The sequence below is a fragment of the Ictidomys tridecemlineatus genome, chromosome 16, assembly GCF_052094955.1.
Source record: "Ictidomys tridecemlineatus isolate mIctTri1 chromosome 16, mIctTri1.hap1, whole genome shotgun sequence".
Classification (NCBI taxonomy): Eukaryota; Metazoa; Chordata; class Mammalia; order Rodentia; family Sciuridae; genus Ictidomys; species Ictidomys tridecemlineatus.
Window position 1 is genome coordinate 43363298 of NC_135492.1, and position 17415 is coordinate 43380712.

General features: G+C 34.8%; 1 protein-coding gene across 9 annotated transcripts in view; it reads right to left on the minus strand.

Annotated features, from left to right (window-relative positions):
* Grm7 (glutamate metabotropic receptor 7) overlaps positions 1-17415 on the minus strand; it is an 825658-nt gene that overhangs the window by 381642 nt on the left and 426601 nt on the right. For all 9 annotated transcript variants that reach the window (XM_078033535.1, XM_078033532.1, XM_078033530.1 and 6 more), the window contains exons 3-4: positions 9283-9424; positions 1787-1941 (exon numbers count right to left, since the gene is read on the minus strand). In XM_078033535.1, coding sequence (XP_077889661.1) covers positions 1787-1941; positions 9283-9424 — 297 coding nt within the window. The remainder of the gene's footprint in view (positions 1-1786; positions 1942-9282; positions 9425-17415) is intronic.

Here is a 17415-nt window from a genome sequence, read left to right on the forward strand (position 1 = left end):
CTATCTATAAATGCATTGGTCTGCATTGTAAGATAGGCAATCTGATCTAGACATGTATTAGGGAATGGAATTGATTCAAAACCTTCCAATGAAAACATGGGTGACTCATGGGGTCTTTATCTCCTGATAACATACAAAGGGAATAGTGATTTAAAAAAAAAAAGAAGAAGCCTAAACAGAGCATGAAATCTTCTAGAGAAAATACTTAGAGTGGAGAAAGAATAGAAAACAATGCAAATATTGGATTTCCTTTGAGCAAGAGGAAGGAGTGCAAAGCATTGTGCAAAGCATATTTTAAGAAGTCTTTGGGGGACCTGCACCATCAGAAAAGAGATACAAAGCAGGACATTTGCAGAGGAGTTCCTTTCTCTTAACATAGTATCTTCTTTTAGAAATAACTTTCCTTTTAAAATTAAATAAAACAAGTTATAATCAGCATGTTACCTTAGATCAAAAGGATATCAGTAAACACCTTTCCTGCTGGTGTCACAAGAAACTGTTGAGCTGAAGCACCTCAGTTCTGTGTCCCAATGAAAGAAAATTTACAGTGTAGTGCAAAAAGTCAAGCAAGATAATTTTATTAAAAGTGAAACTAAGGCTCAAGCAAACAGCTCTCTAGAGACTGTGTTGTCTCTGAGCAGAAAATGACAAAGAAAGCTATTCTATTTTCTAATTTGTTGCTTTGATATTTCCCAGGAGAACTGGGTTCCACCTTCTGCCGTCTTTACCAATCTCCTCCTTCATATTGGAGGGAAGTTTTTGACCCTACTAGGTCCTAACTGGAACTGTCATGACAACCAATCTATTCATGGAGGCTTCATCTACAAGTTTTTAATCGTGTGTTCTCGTGAGTGCTGGGGTTAATGATGGGACAGACTTCATCTTAGTAAGCCTGTGCTACTAAAGGAATTTCACTTCTAAAATACACCGAGAAACCTATGACCATAAATCCTAACTTTACAATGCCTTCAGTAGATTGTTATAAGTTAGCCTTATTGATCTTTTTTTAATTGACATATTTCTTAATTAGCTACCTTTGTTTCTCCCTGTTTATTCTAGGGGGGTATGTACACCTGTTGTTCTACAACTTGATTATTCATTAAAGGCAATTCAAAGAAACTCTTGTCCCTGCTATGTAACGGTTCACATTTCATTACTCATTACCACTACCTAACACTTGTATCTCTCAAAAAGTCTTTGTAGTAGCAAAGAAGATAGATTAAAAGGAAGGAGAACAAATTTAGGAAAGCAAGAAAAGGACAGAGTGAGAAAATAAGAGATCTAGGAAAGCAAGGTGACATTGATGTCTACTAAGAGTAGTGTGCTACTCATCCTACTCATCAGAGCTTCCTGGGTCTGCAAGAGACCTGGAAAAGAAAAGGGGAAAATGATTCCTGTAGTTTTGCCACTAAGGAAGTAATAGATAAATTACAAAGGGAAAACGGTCTTCTCTGAAAATGCAGCAAACTTAATACACACTTGGATGCATTATTATTTCACTTCTTATTAATATTAATGCTCTCCTCTCAGAAAGCTCTCCTCTCATAAAAAAGAATATATGCTAATTGCAATATTATGAAAACAATATGATCACTACAAAAGAGGAATGTCAACTCAAAGAACAGACCAGGTGTGTGGATTCATTTGCATTTCATGGCAACATGTTGGAAACCAGCCTGCATAAATTATGTGCAAACACCAAACCTTCAAAGAGACACATGCTTTGGCAGTGGAACACAGCACCAACCACTCTCTCAGTATATCCTACTGCTGACAAAACACCTACCTTCTACTGTGGCTCGCTTGGGCTGGATGGTGATGGCTCCTTCTGCAATATCTTCATGCTGGTGTAGAGGATTTATTTTGGATCCCCAGCTGTCTGATCCCACCCAAAGAAAATGTCCCACTTGGTCAGCTCTTTTGGCTGCTGCAAGAATTTGCCTGTAGAAAGGAATATAAAAAAGAGCCTTAAAATAATAATAATAATAATAATAATAAAAAGGAACATTAATAATAGCAGAAGCTAGACATAAGCATATTCAAAATCAAGTAGAAGGAAAGCAAGCTGTTTTTCTCAAAAAGTAAATAATTGATAACAAAAAGCATGCCAAAAGGATTTATATGCCTACTAACAGATTTTGCAAACCAATAATAAAAATGTCAGAGCATCTCAAAGGACATAAAAAAAATCAAATTATAAAGAATTATAAATGCCCAATAAGCTGGATATACATATGTCATAAAGAAAGGGAATATAAACTAATAAGATAGCAAATTTATGTCCTATTTGGGACTTTTTTTTTTTTTTTTGAGTTTGCACTTGGTGCTGAAGAAAAGACTTCCATTTACAATTGGTGGTGTCATTTCAAGAAAGCAATATGTTCACATAAATCAAAGTTATTTATTAAGATAAACAATTTGACATTAAACAAAGAATTATAATCTATGTTTATGGATTAAACTACTTTATAAATAGCAAATACAGTAAAAGTAAATGAAAGAAAAAAGAAAACTAGTTATTAATGGAAAATCATTACAGTAGTATTTTTGGAAGAAGAGAGGGATGAGAAGTAATTTTGTTTTCAGAACACACACAAAAAAGTACAACTAAAGCTCCTTTGGTGGGTAATGCAACAGGGAAAAAAGAAAAAAGAAAAAAAAAAAGTGTTGGCCTCACCGGATTCGAGGTTACCAGAGGTATAGAACTAAAAACAAAAGGACCAACTTAAAGCATGTACAGGAAATGACAAAAAGCCAGCTCATTTCTTCAAGTCAGGAAAAGGAATGGTTATTCTTAAAAAGAAATGTAAACAATGGATTCTGATATTGTGAACACTTAATAAAAGTAAGAGTTATATAAAACATGACTGCAAATTAGTGCAACCTTTCTGGAAAGTAGTGTGGAAATTCCTTTGAAAACTGGAAATGAAGTATAACCCCCACTCCTTTGTATTTACACAAAGGAAATGAAATCTGCACTGTGTAGTGATACAGCCATATCAACGTTTACAGCAGCAGAATTCACAATAGCCAAATCATGGAATCAACCCAGAAGGCCATCATAGATGAAAGGATAAAGAAAATATTGCATATATACATGATGGAGTTCACTCATAAGGAAGGATGAAATTATTGCATTTTCCAGTAAATATATGGAACTGGAGAATATCGTGTTAAGTGAGATAAGCCAGACACAGAAAAATCAAGAATCAAATGTTCTCTCTCATTATGTGGAAGCTAAAGCAAAATAAGGGTAAGCAGAGTGGGGGAACAGAAATTCATAAAGGTGTAGGGAAGATCAGTGGAGTAGAAGGAGGAGACTGAAAGGAAGGAAGAATAGAAAAGGGAAGGAAATATAGAAGAATTAATTTAACAAAATCATGCCATGTACATTTATAAGCATATCACAGTGAATTCCACCTTTAGATATACCTATAAAGCACCAAGCTAAAAATATATGAGGGAAAGGAAAACCAATAAGGTAGAGTAAAGAGAACAGGGGGAAGGAGAAGGGGAGGGAAAAGGTGTGGAGTCCCAGGACTAAAGAAGTAAATCAAATTCCCTGCATGTACGATTTTGTCAAAATGAACTCAAGCATTACATATAATTATAATGCACTCTGAAAATTAAAAAATAATTATACAACAACAAAACCCATTGAGGTAAGGATGGGAAGAAATGTCTACAAATCAATATATTAAATATTGAAATGGTAAGACATCAGGAAATATTCAAGTTCTGCTTACAGAGCACAAAAAACCAGGAAAAAAGTTTGTTAAGTTCTGAACCATCTCAGAGGAAAGACCTGAGATACTAACTTACAGGAAATCCCTCAACAAAATGACCAGTTTGATGCCTGACCAGCCCAATGGGGACCCTTAGCTGGTAAGTGTAGCCCAGGTACACAATGGAGGATCACAATGCCTAAATGAAATGTGAATGGCCTGAAGTTCCCTCAACTATAGAAAATATCCTACATAAAATAGAATAATGAACAAGAACAAAGACATTGGTGTGGTATGGGGAAGAGATAATATAGGAAAAGAACAAAATAACAAATACATTTAATTGAAAATTTTCACTTGTGTAAACAGCAAGATGAAACAGTAACACTATGAAACAGCTCTTCCAAAAAATATGAAATCAAAATTATATTTGAAGAGATAAAAGAAAAAGTTTAGAAACATTGCAGAAAGTAAGACAACCAAAAATAAGAAAAAAGTGTTAAAAAATAGATATAGGAAACCCTATATCCAAGTAACATTTGCAGAACAAATGTGTGATGATTTTTTTTTTGGACCTCTGGGGATTAAATTCAGGGACACTCAGCCACTGAACCACATTTCCAGCCCTATTTTGTATTTTATTTAGAGGCAGGGTCTCACTGAGTTACATAGAGTGCCTTAATTTTGCTGAGGCTGGCTTTGAACTCAAGATCTTCTTGCCTCAGCCTCCCAAATAATTTTTTTTAACTTTTTTATTAATTTTAATTTAAATATATTTTTTAAATTTTAATGTTTTTTTTACAGAAGAAAAATCCAAGAAATTGAAAGGCCTAGATTTTCAAAATAGGAAAGATAAAATAGTGTAAAAATGGGAGAAAATAAAGCATATTATAAAAATTCAAGATGACTGAAAATAATGAGTATTCTGAAATCATTTAGAGAGAAAGTGAGGATACGTGCAGAGAAATAAAAAGATCAATTGCTCAAGTGCAAAAAAGAAAAAAAATGAAGGATGAGACAGCAATGATGCATTAACTCTAAATTTGGGGGCAAAATTTGTTGTTTAATCCAAAATAATAAAAGGTAAATAAAAACCCCAATGCAAAGAGAATTTGCATGTATGCCAAGTGGGTCTTATAGGTTTTTCCATGCTAAACCAGAATTTTACAACCTCTACAAGCATGAACTTCTCTTTAGGCATCTACAGATATTTGTTGTAAATCATTTATGGGCTAGATATGGTGTATTTAAGAAAAAATACATGAGACAACACCTTAACACCCCAATTGTATTCAGTATAAAAATAAGTTTAGTCATTAAATATACAAAGATGTTTTAATTTACTCTTTTGAAAAACTTATTAGAGAATGTGCTCTAGGGATATGAGAAAATAAACCAAGAATAAAAATCACTACAGAGGCAGGAAAAATCATTGAGAAATAGAGCGTGTACACATGAGGGAAAGACAAAGCAAGAGAAAGTGATAGAGTTTGAAACTCTTGACAGTAACTGGTCCAAATTAAGAGAATGATGGAGATTTCAGGAAGGATGTGCACAGGAAAAAATAATGGAACTCAGATTTTTTTATATATGAACATATAGCAAAAAGTAGTAGGCCTATGAGGTCAACAGAAAAATATTAAAATAGCTTCACAAATAATAAACATTGTCATGAGGCTGGGGATGTGGCTCAATTGGTAGCGCGCTCGCCAGGCATGCACGGAGTGTTGGGTTCGATCCTCAGCACCACACAAAAATAAAAGATGTTATGTCCACAGAAAACCAAAAAAAGAAAATTAAAAAATTCTCTTTAAAAAAAAAAAAAACATTGTCATGTTAGCATGAGGAAAAAGCAAAAGGATTTTTCTAAAATACAAGATAATAAAAAAAGATGCTATTGTGTGTGATAATTACATAATCATAATAAACACATTTTTATGAAATAAATATCTGATAGAATATACTGGGAAGTTAGGAGAGAAGTGACTTCAATCCTACCGGAAGGGAATTCATTATGCATATAAAAGCAAAAAAAGGGGGGGGGGCTTAAAGATTAAAGAGTTAACGCAGGCTGGGGCTATAGTTCAATGGTAGAGTGCTTGCCTTGCACATGTGAGGCACTGGGTTCGATCCTTGGCACCACCTAAAAATAAATAAAGATTATGTCCATCTACAACTTAAAAATAAAAGTTAAAATAGGCCCATGGTGGTGCAATTTAGTGAGATACTGTCTCAAAAACTAAAATGGGTTAGAGATGTGGCTCAGAGAGTAGGAGCCTCTGGCTTCAATCTCTGGTACAGAAGGAAAAAAAAAGTTTTATTTTCCAATGGATCTACAATGGGAACGTTACTTTTATAATCAGAACAGTATTTCAGAAAAAGATTCACTGTTGCCTAAAATCCAAATGATCAATACTCTGAATGATTTAACACTTAGCTTCAGAATCTAGATACTAATGTCTTCTCACTGCTATTCTCAGACCAAGTATTTGAAGTTAATGTTCCAAGAAATCTCAAAATCTCCCATCTACAGTGTAAAGCTTCCGAAACAAGAAATAACAAACATTGTAGGTGATCTGTACTCTTCAGACACCCGTGCTTCTAAGATCACATTTTGGAAGAAATATATATGTATTCCACTTTTATCACCATGCTCAAAAACTATGATTGCAGTCATTACAATAAATCACAATATCCAGTAACACTCAGTGCACAGACCAGAACATTGAAAGAATGAACATAATTATTAAGTAAACTACATTCATTCTACATCCAAAATAAATATGCTACCTACAGATCAAACATATTAGAACTAATCAATCAACAGATCTATCAGTAGTACATTTTGTATGTGCTGAGTGCATTTAAAATAAACATAAGGCCATGCCTTACCAATATGATACAAGTTTTAAAAATGTGTGAAATAGGTATGGGAAGGAGTTGAGATAATTAAGGAGGTTATTATTAGTAGCATGGGGAAAAAAAAGTGTAGCCCAAAGACAAGTATAGTAATTACAAACACAGAATTTCAAAAATAACTAAAACATTGATTGAAGAAGAAAATATCCTAAGAACAACACAACCAGCATTTTCTAAGGAGAGAGAGAATATATTTAAGCGTAATCAGAAACATTTCCCTAGCATGTATGAAAGAGACTTTGAAGAACAGATATTGGTTCATCAGAAAGAGAAAAGGCAAAATGAATAAATGCTATGACGGAGATGAATTTGGGGTGGAGAATTGGGTGTGAGGTCTAAAATGCTGAAGTGGGACATTTTAAATAATTGTGTAGTTCAGAAAGAAAAGTTTGTGCTTCCAATCATGAAGTTCTGGCATAAGACTATGTATTTCTTTCATGTATCCAATGCCACTCACTGACAATCAACTATGGCCTGTGTACTAGCACAGGTATTAAAAATACAAAAATCAGTCAAGGGAAGCATTATCTCTATGCTAATAAGGATTACAGATTACTGGAGAATACTGACATTAATTTAGCCACACAATGCTATAACACTGCACTACTGGCATAAACTCAAGTATTATAATGAATTTTCTAAGCTACTCTGTTCCATGATCTCCATGACAAAACAACACTAGAGCTGGCACTAGGGATAAAAAAGGGAAGGAAATGCATTCTAGGTAGGTGGAAGAGAAGGTAAGAAGACCTGGGAGGAAGAAAATGCAAAAAAACCCCTTAAAAGTATTTTCATTGTATTGATGGGAAAACTGAGGACTTGAGAAATTGGGACTTATTGGGAGGAACTTGCCCGAAGTGGGACAGTGCCCATTGAAGTAGTTAAATATTCTCAGATTCAAGTTTAATACTTTTCCATGTCTCAGCCCTGTTGTCCACCTGCAATCAGAGGTTTGTACCAGGATGGATTTATGGGTAGTACATAGACTACATAGACAGCAGAGCAGGGGCAGATGAAGGTACAAAGTCTGGTTACTGGCAATGCATAGATCCAAACAAACTGTGATCATGGCCTGGCCCTTTTTTTTTATTATTTTTGTTTTCCTGTGGATTAAACAAACGGTCTCACAGGTGCATGATAAGCCTTCTACCAATGAGTTACAACCCAGGCCTTGAGCACTACAACTTTACCCAATAAAAGATATTTGCCTTCACATTCAATGATATATAATTTTGAACTACCAGATAGACAATGATTTAAACAAGTTCTTTCACATCATTGAATCAAAAACTGGCATGTCTCTAGGAGACAGTATTTTAAGGAACACATCTTTATCCTAGTACTTTCATTTCAAGGACTTTATCTTATTTTTATTTATTTATTTAGGTCCCAGGGATTGATCCCAGGAGTGCTTAACTATTGAGCCTAATCCCCAACCCTTTTTAATATTTTTATTTAGAAACAGGGTCTTGTTGAATAGCTAAGGGCCTGGGCCTAAGTTGCTGAAGCTGGCCTTGAACTTGTGATCCTCCTGCCTTAGCCTCCCAAGCTGCTGGGATCATAAGCAGGCACCACTGCACCTGGCTATCTTATAATTCTTTGTAAGATAAATATATAATATTTTTGTATCATATTATTCCTGAACAAGGTATATAATACATCAATGTTTACATGTTAATAGATTTGTATATTAAAGTCTATAATCAAACTTAAATGTCACTAACAAAGGGACACTTAGATAAGTTAATTATATATGTAAAATAAAATTCTGCATGGCTATTCAAAAGACTACATCTATCAGGTACTGAGATCCTCAGTGAAAAAAGCCTGAGCAAAGACATTCAAGGTGCAGAATAGGTACAGGTAGTACATGTATTATATTTAAAACAGGAACATAAGCACAAACACAGTTCTCTAAGAATGATCTAATAAGAGGCTAGAATGATCTAACAAGAACTAAGAGACAAGATAAATTATATTTTACTTTCTAGCGTGGATACTTACAGAGTTATTTTACTTTTGAATCAGGTATAATTACCATTTATTCTATAAAGATTAAAATAGATCCTGGACAAGATTGGGAGTGATTAGCAAAGGAAGCAGGGGACATCATGTTCTAGAAAGACCGGCTTTACATGGTTTGCCTATAAATCCAAGGAATTAGGGGAAAAGGGAAGATTATAAGTAGCTTTGTGTAGACTGAGGGAGAGGGAATAAAGACATGAGAAGGAAAAAGGGGATTCAGGAATCCACAGATTGGATAAGTTTTGTTCTGAACATAAGAGTTTAAGGCATTGCCAATAAACTAGACTTTTAAGACTTTATTAACATTAACAGCACATTCTTTAGATATAAACCTACTATATCTGGATATGCTTTAAAAAGTTTAGTGTTTTTTCTTCTTTTTAATAACTGAATACATTTATTTTCTAATAGAAAAGACAGAACACGAACAAGGTGCTATATCCATGGGAAAGTACAGCTCCCTGTGAGGGAATAGAAAGCACACACAGATATTGCCACTGAATCATTACGGCTTTGATACTATGCTGTGTTTTCTCTTTCAGTCAGCATCCTGGTCTTTCTGTCTCCTATAGCCGCAACATGCATATGAACATATTTCACCAATAATCCTTACTTTATATCCTCATCGTTGGCAAAAATCACGACGGCCCTGGAGTTGGGGGTGTCCAGGAGCTGTTTGATAATCCTATCAAAGTCAATGGTCCTGTCTTTGCGCTCTTGGGGTATTCTCACGGACTGGGCAATGCAGAGCCCACCTGTTCAAGAGAAGAAAGCAGAGTGTCAATAAAGTTCCCACAGAGATACAAAAGGAACCAGGGAAGGTAAATGGGAAGGAGAGAATCCTAATTTCACAGCACTTCCCTGGTGACGTACATGGCTTTGGAAGGCAAAAGACAAGATGCTGTCTATTGCTCATAGTTCATGTACTTGTCATCGGGCTGTAAACCTCACTCTCTGCAATGCACTTGTAAATGTCTAATTATACCTAAGAATACCAGTGATGTTAATTCTGAGTAGACAAGCAAACAGTGGCAGATAAGGTGGGCAGGTGGGAGAAGGTGATATGTTACACTAAAATAATAAAGAAAATGGAACACCTAAAGCTCATGTTTTTCTGAATTTTCCAGTTTGGGGATTCTCAGTAAATTTTTTCCTTTCACACCAATCTCAATTTTCAAAACTCAGTTCCAGTGAAATAAATCTAAAAGGAAAGCAAGAATATCAACTACTATATATCATAGTACACACACCATTTTTACATATTTATCTTATGCTATCTCATTTTATCCTCTTAAAACTCTTATAAGGTACTTACTATTACATATTTTATCTTCTGGAAAAGGTGGACTAAAGGATTTTTTTTTACTCCATACTTCATAGAGTAATTATGATAAAAATTGATATTATGGATTTTAAGGTGGAAAAATATTCAATAGGTTACTAAGCAATTGGTAAACTTCTTCCTGTTCCACCTCCTGCTTAGTGATTGTTTCAGATTGTAACATTTTGTAAAACACACTTTAAGAAAGGCAAGTGTGGGTGAAAGGTGAAGAGTATATTTGTGGAAAAGACTATAAAGTCATTCAAGGGGCAGAAGACTTAGAGGTACGGACAAGAAAAATGTCTTACTCTACAGACGGCTATAGTTAGCAAGTTTACACTTTGCAGAAACAATTGGTTGTATGTTACTAGGTATCCATAAACACAGGAAATATGAACCTGAACTCCAAATTGAGCATTTATTACACTTTACTGTCAATTAGTGTTAGTTTTAAGTGGCCCTCAACCTGCAGAGTGCCTGAAATTATCTGTTGTCCTGCTTCAAAATATTGCTAATAATACTATCAATCAACTTGACTTAACTGACATCTCTAGAGCAATCCACATAACCACAGAACAGCCCAGGCTCTTTTCAAGTATAAATGGAACATTTACTGTGACAGACCATTATATAAGGGCCATTATTGGGGGGGGGGGACCTTAAAATTAGAAAGCACAGAAATCATACAAAGTATGTTCTCAGACCATAACAGGGTCACAGAAGAAATTAATAAAAAAGGTAACAGAAAAATTTAAATACTTGGAAATTAAACAGCATACTTTTAAATGACCCCCAAGTCCAAAATAAAGTGCCCAAGAAAATTTAAAAACACTGAACTGAAAATGAAACCGCAACTTATCAAATTCATAGATTATAGGTAAAGCAGTGTTCAGAAGGAAATCACCATTATTCACATATCTTAGAAAACCTGAAATCAGCAACCTAAACTTCTTCAAGAGAAAGGGTGAATAAATACCCACAGAAGGCAGAAAGAAACAATAAAAATTAAAGCAAAAGTCAATGAATTCGAAAGCAGAAAAAAATAAAAACAATGAAATCAAAAGTTACCATTTTGTTAGGATCAGTAAAAATTTACACATCTTGACAGGATGATCAAAACGGGAGGGATGGCAAATGACTGAATGAGGAATGAAACATAATACTGTCGAATTTACCCATGGATATTAAAAACTAATAAGAGGGTATTACAAATAACTTTATGCCAATGAATTCAGCTATGTAAAATTAAGAACTCTGAAACACAAATTTTCATAACTAGATGAAGAAAAAATATGTATGTAGAATCCTGGTATAAATTAAAAATACCAAATTCAGTTTGAATTAAAAAAAAAAAAAACTTCCAAAAGAAGATTCAGACTCAGATGGTTCCATTCATAAAGTCTACCAAACAATGAAGGAAGAAATAATCTCAGGAAATAGAAAAGCATAAATCATTCCATGAGTTCAGAATTAAGAAATAACTAAAATAGACAATGTTTACATAATAAAGTGAAATACAGTAATAGAGTGCAGTGGCCAGGGCAGACTAAAGATCTGTGGCCTGCTAGGTGGCTTGCTTGAGCCAATATTATAGCTGCCAACAAACCTGGATTCACACCTGCTATTCTACATCATGGAGGACCCAGAGATGAGCACCAGCTGATAAAAATGTGACCATCTTGAGAAAATAAGATTTTGGGGCACAAGGAACTAGGCCACCAGAAGTGACAAGGAAAAAACTGTGTCCCTAGACACAGTATACCCCAAAAGAAAAATGGAGCAGTTACACTAGCAGGAACTGGAGAAGTTCCCAGAGAACTTTACTACCAATATCAACCTCAAACCTGTCACTGAAGATATGGCTAAGACCCATCACCAGGTCCTGTCTCCCACCACTGCAGCAAGAGATACCTTAAATTATGAAGAGGTCCCCGAGTACTTTGATGAATGTTTTCCCAGCAAAATGTGTGTGGCTCCAAATTAATTTTAGTTGTTCGATGTTTGCTAAATTCTAAATAAGAATTTCGAAGGTATATTTGACCATTAAATACGGAAAGTAAATTAATATAAATTGATAGGCTCGGTAAGATTTACTCTAATATGTAAAAGGCCTGAACTCCATTTCCTTTATTACACATAAGGGATATAACTATTCAAATAGTAAACTCATTTCATAATTTGCACAATTGGTATACAGAAAAGAGAAAAACTAAGTTTATGTAAGTTTAACTTACAGAGGGATAAAGACCTTCATCTAATAAGTTTCCTTTATTTTTAGAGATGCAAAAGACTATCACTTTGTTCGAGTAGTGGATACCTTGTTATATAAATTGGTATGAACTGCGAAAGTTCTAAACTTAGCAACTCAATTTTTGGAGACAAAAGTGTTTAAAAAGAAATTTTAGGGGCTGGGGTTGTGGCTCAGCGGTAGAGCGCATGCCTCACATGTGCGAGACCCTGGGTTAGATCCTCAGCACCACATACAAAAATAAACAAGTGAAATAAAGGTGTTGTGTCAACTAAAAAATAAATATAAAAAAAGAAATTTCAGAAATATTAAAGTAGTTGATCTGTTTTATCATGCCAATAACTGGTAAGAGGCAAAGAGTAAAAGTGACCAACATACTTTGGTGAATATGAGAGACATGTTGGTATTTTGAATTGGCCAGAAGAATATCAAGTAATATTACTTGATATTCTTGATTACTTTCAGAAAACATTTTTAAATTTATCTTCAGATCCTGTATTTCAGCAAAGTTTCTTAATTTATAAAATTCTTTGTACATTCCTAATGTTCTAAAACAAAAATGCCCAAACTCAAAAAATATGCAATTTGATGAAATAAAATCAATTAATTTTTTTTAAAAAAGAAAAATTCAGATCAATTTTATTCATGTGCTTATGTGCTAAAGTCCTTGAAAATATCAACAAATCCAGAAACATACAAAGAAATTGTAACACATTATGACTGAGCATGTTTCATCCAAGGAAGATAAGGCTGATTCATGATTTGAAAAAAATCAATGATTATAACTCACAAGTTGTCAGATTAAGAAAACCCACATAATCTTCTCAATACATGCAGAAAAAGTACCATACAAAATTTACTATTCAAAGTAAAAACCATAAATTAAGGTTAAAAGTAAAATTTTTTAGTGTAACATCCTTCTACAAAAAGCCCATAGGCAGAATCATAATTAATAGTAAGAGAACTAAGTTACCTAACTAAGGTTAGTTGGAGAGGATAACCTTACCTAACATTGTATTGGATGAGGAAAACAAAAAGTACAAAGTTTACAGAGCGAAAAAATAAAGTTTTTTCCATTTGCAGATGACAATTTTATAGAAATCACTGACTCCCCCCCCCCACTCCCAACCAAACATCTCCATCAAATACTAGAATCAAGCAAGGTGGCAGGATATGAACTCAACATACAAAAGTCAATCAGGTACCTACATTACCAATGATCAGTTTACATTATAAATTAAAAACAATGCCATTCACAAACACTACCACCAAAACCATGGAGTCCTTATATATAAAAGTGTGGAGAATTTGCAAACTGAAAATCTCCCAAATGTCAATGTCGTTAAGTACAACACAAAATCTCAATGAACTTTCTAATCTGTGTTAATTTTAACAGTTAACTCTACATTTATATGAAAACGCAAAAGAACTAGACTAGCAGAAAAAATTCTGAAAAAACAAAATTGGAAGCCACATGGCTGTTCGTTTCTATAATCCCTGCAACTCAGGAGCTGAGACAAGATCACAAGTTTGAGGGCAACCTCAGCAACTTAGTGAGATCCTGTCTCAAAATAAAAAATAAAGTAACTAGAGATACAGCTCAACACCCTGGATTCCATACTTAGTACTACAAAATAACTAAAAAGAACAAAACTGGAGTCTCACAGAACCAAGTCCAAGACTTCATATAAACCTACAATATTCAGGGGCTGGGGATGTGGCTCAAGCGGTAGCGCGCTCGTCTGGCATGCGTGCGGCCCGGGTTGGATCCTCAGCACTACATACAAACAAAGATGTTGTGTCTGTCGAAAACTAAAAAATAAACATTAAAATTCTCTCTTAAAAAAAAAAACCTACAATATTCAAAAGACAGTATTGATGAAATTATAGACACTTAGGTGAATAGGAGAAAACAGACTCAGAAATATACCAGAACAGCTACCATCAGCTGACAGTGAGGAAAGTTACAAAGGAAATTAAAAGAAAAAAAGACTGTTCATCATATGATGCTGAAATGGCTATTCACATTCAGAAATAATGAATCTTGACAAATACCTAATAATCTATACAAAAATTAACTCTAAATTGATGATATATCCAATTGTAAAACACAAAGCTAGAAAACTTAGAACAAAAAGGGAATCTATATAACCAATTTTGGGATCTGACATCAAAAATACAATCTCTAAAGAAAAAAAGACATTGGGTGTTGTGAAGATTTAAAACATTTTTCTGCAAAAAGACAGTATGAAAAGCTGCAGCTGTAGCTCAGTGGCAGAGCGCTTGCCTAACATGTGTGAGGCACTGGATTTGATCTTCAGCATCACATAAAAATAAATAAAATAAAGGTTTTATGTCCATCTACAACTAAAATATATACATGTTATATTAATGGCATTAATATGTACCATATATATGGTGTTAATAAAACATGAGACAGACCAGGATAAAAATCACATATCTGATACTGGATTTGCATCCAGAATATACAAATAAACCAACAAAAACAAAGAAGAAAACAGGCAAATATCTCAATTCATACTTTTTTAAAAAAAAGATACAAACATGATAAATGAGCATATAATAAGTTGTTCTATTGTGGTGTTAACTATTACAATCAATGAGAGTAAGTTATAGGTTATCGATTAGTGAAAAAATATATATTATAGATATATTTTGATAAGTGAGATAAGAATTATAAAGCAAGAACTGTCATAGAAAGGCCTAAGATTCCATTTGGCTGCCCTCTATAAAAAAGTGTTACAAGAGCTATTTCTGAGAAACTGAAATGAAAGCTGTTCTTATAATATATTGTTTTCTGTACTTTGTACCCCACAAATATGTACTCAACCTAGGATATAGTGGTCTTGGTGACCCAAGACTTTGAAGTAGATTCTCACCCCTGCTAACCACCTGCTCAAACTCAGGATATGGTCGTCTAAAACCTGCTCAACTCCAAGATGTGACTGTCTTGAGTAGCTGTGTAAATTGCTGTGTTAGCTTCTATGACTGACTTGGTTGCATGACGCTAAGGATACCAAGTCCCTGAGTTACGGTTTTTGTCCTTAAATTCCCAAGCCACAGGCTAAGAAACTGCTGTTCTCCCACAGCGCCTCAATCTCTGTGGGTAGGTTTCAGAGCCTGGCCAGGTAAATGAAGCTCTCTTTGATTTGAATTCGGACTTAGAGTGTTTTCTGAAGCGGCTCCCCATAACAGTACCATACCACTCCGGAGAAATGTTGATAAAACCAAAGGTAGAGGGAGGAAAAAGAAAATGGCGGACTAGAATGAAGCAGCGTTTCTCACAACTTGGCTACCGGGGACACAAACCGCGTGGATACTGTTTCTCCCCTACGTGAGTGAAAAGGAATTTCACTAACATTCAATATTGGACAGAGAACCTTAGAAAAATACCAAGTTTGGGTCCATTAAACAAGGAAAAGAGACAAAATTCAAGAAACTGCTTGCGGGAGCAGTGGAATTACCACACGAGACAGACAAAGCTGAGAAATATCACAGACTTAGCACAGAAAATCCTGAGACTGAAGGGGTAACCTGTCGTAGCCAATCCAGAGGCTGTCCAACTCATTAAACAGGCCCACAAAAGAAGCCCCAAGTTTACCAATTGTCTGCAGGGAGCTGAGGCCGGAGCCATCTTGGACACTGTGTGCAGTGGCGCAAGGGGATCTGGGAACTGGGACCTGGGAGTTCCCGGCTGACACCGCGCAATCTGACCTGAGCCTGCCAAGACTCAACTGAGTCGAGAACATTTTGCCCTTTGAGTCTGTCACTTAGCATCCTCACAAGGCCAGTTACAGTGGGTCAGGAATTTGAAGGGTGGGTGTGACAGTGCTCAGTACTCAGTCCCCCCGCAACACCTCCCCCCAATTTTTTGAAGGTAATTATTTTCCCTTGATCTGCTTTCTATATAGTCTTTTTCACTACTCTATTTCCCTTGTTTCCCTTTTGGCTAACAGCCAAATTTTACTATTCTCTTTAACTCTTCCTTATTATTTTACTTATTTTTTTCTCCTTCCTCATAACCAACACATCTACATTTACTGCTGCATTTGCCCTATTGATCTCTTCAAATTGCAAACACCTTTCTATCTTCCTATCTCACTTCTTCTTAATCAACTTTAAATCCTTTAAAAATAAAAAGGAAAAAAAAAGTTTTAATGTGGTGCTGATCGAATCCAGGGCCTCACATGTGTAGGCAAGCGCTCTACCACTAAGCCACAACCCCAGCCCCTATCCTTAAAACTCTTAACAGTAATTGGTTTATATAACTTAAGTCCCACCACCATTGTTATAGCAATAATTAATGTGGTGGGATACATAGACAACACTGATTACTTGATTTTATGCCAGTCATAATTTTTGATTATCTATTGCTTTTACCAATGAAAATTGCTGATTGCACCATTGTAGACATAATAGGAATGAAGTACCTAGTCTATTGCTATATATTGTTTGCATAGGTTGTTGCTATTATTAGGTTACCCCCCCCCAAAATCGGGGAGATACTAGTAATATACAGGGACATGAAAAGCTCACAGGGTAAAAACTCTGCTGCTTCAAAACCATCCAGATAGATGGGTAGACACACAGATAATATGAAAAAGCAAAGGAACAAACCATCCCATATAACACATAATACCTCAACAACAGAACTCCCTTTACACCACAATGGAGGAAATGTCATAAAATTTAGAAAGTTCATTGTCAAACTGATCTACAAGGTAAAATATGACTTAAGGAATAAAATCAGGGAGAAAGTACAAGAAGTGAAAGATTACTTAAATAAGGAGATAGAGATTCTGAATAAGAATCAAAAATCCTCTAAATTAAGTAATCAATTAAAAAATTAAAAATTCAATGAAAATAATCACCAATTGGATAGACCACTTGGAAGATGTAGTTTCAGGCAACAAAGACAAAACATGTAAGCTTGGAAATAAAGCTGACCATGGAGAAATGATGTTAAGAACCCATGAACAGGGCTCGGGTTGTGGCTCAATGGTAGAGACTTACCTAGCACATGTGAGGCACTGGGTTAAATCCTCAGCAGCACATTAAAAAAAAAAATCAAAAATAAAGCTATAAGAAAGTTTTTTTTAAAAAAAAAAAGAACCCATGTATAGAATTTTCAAGAAATATGAGATAATATGAAAAGG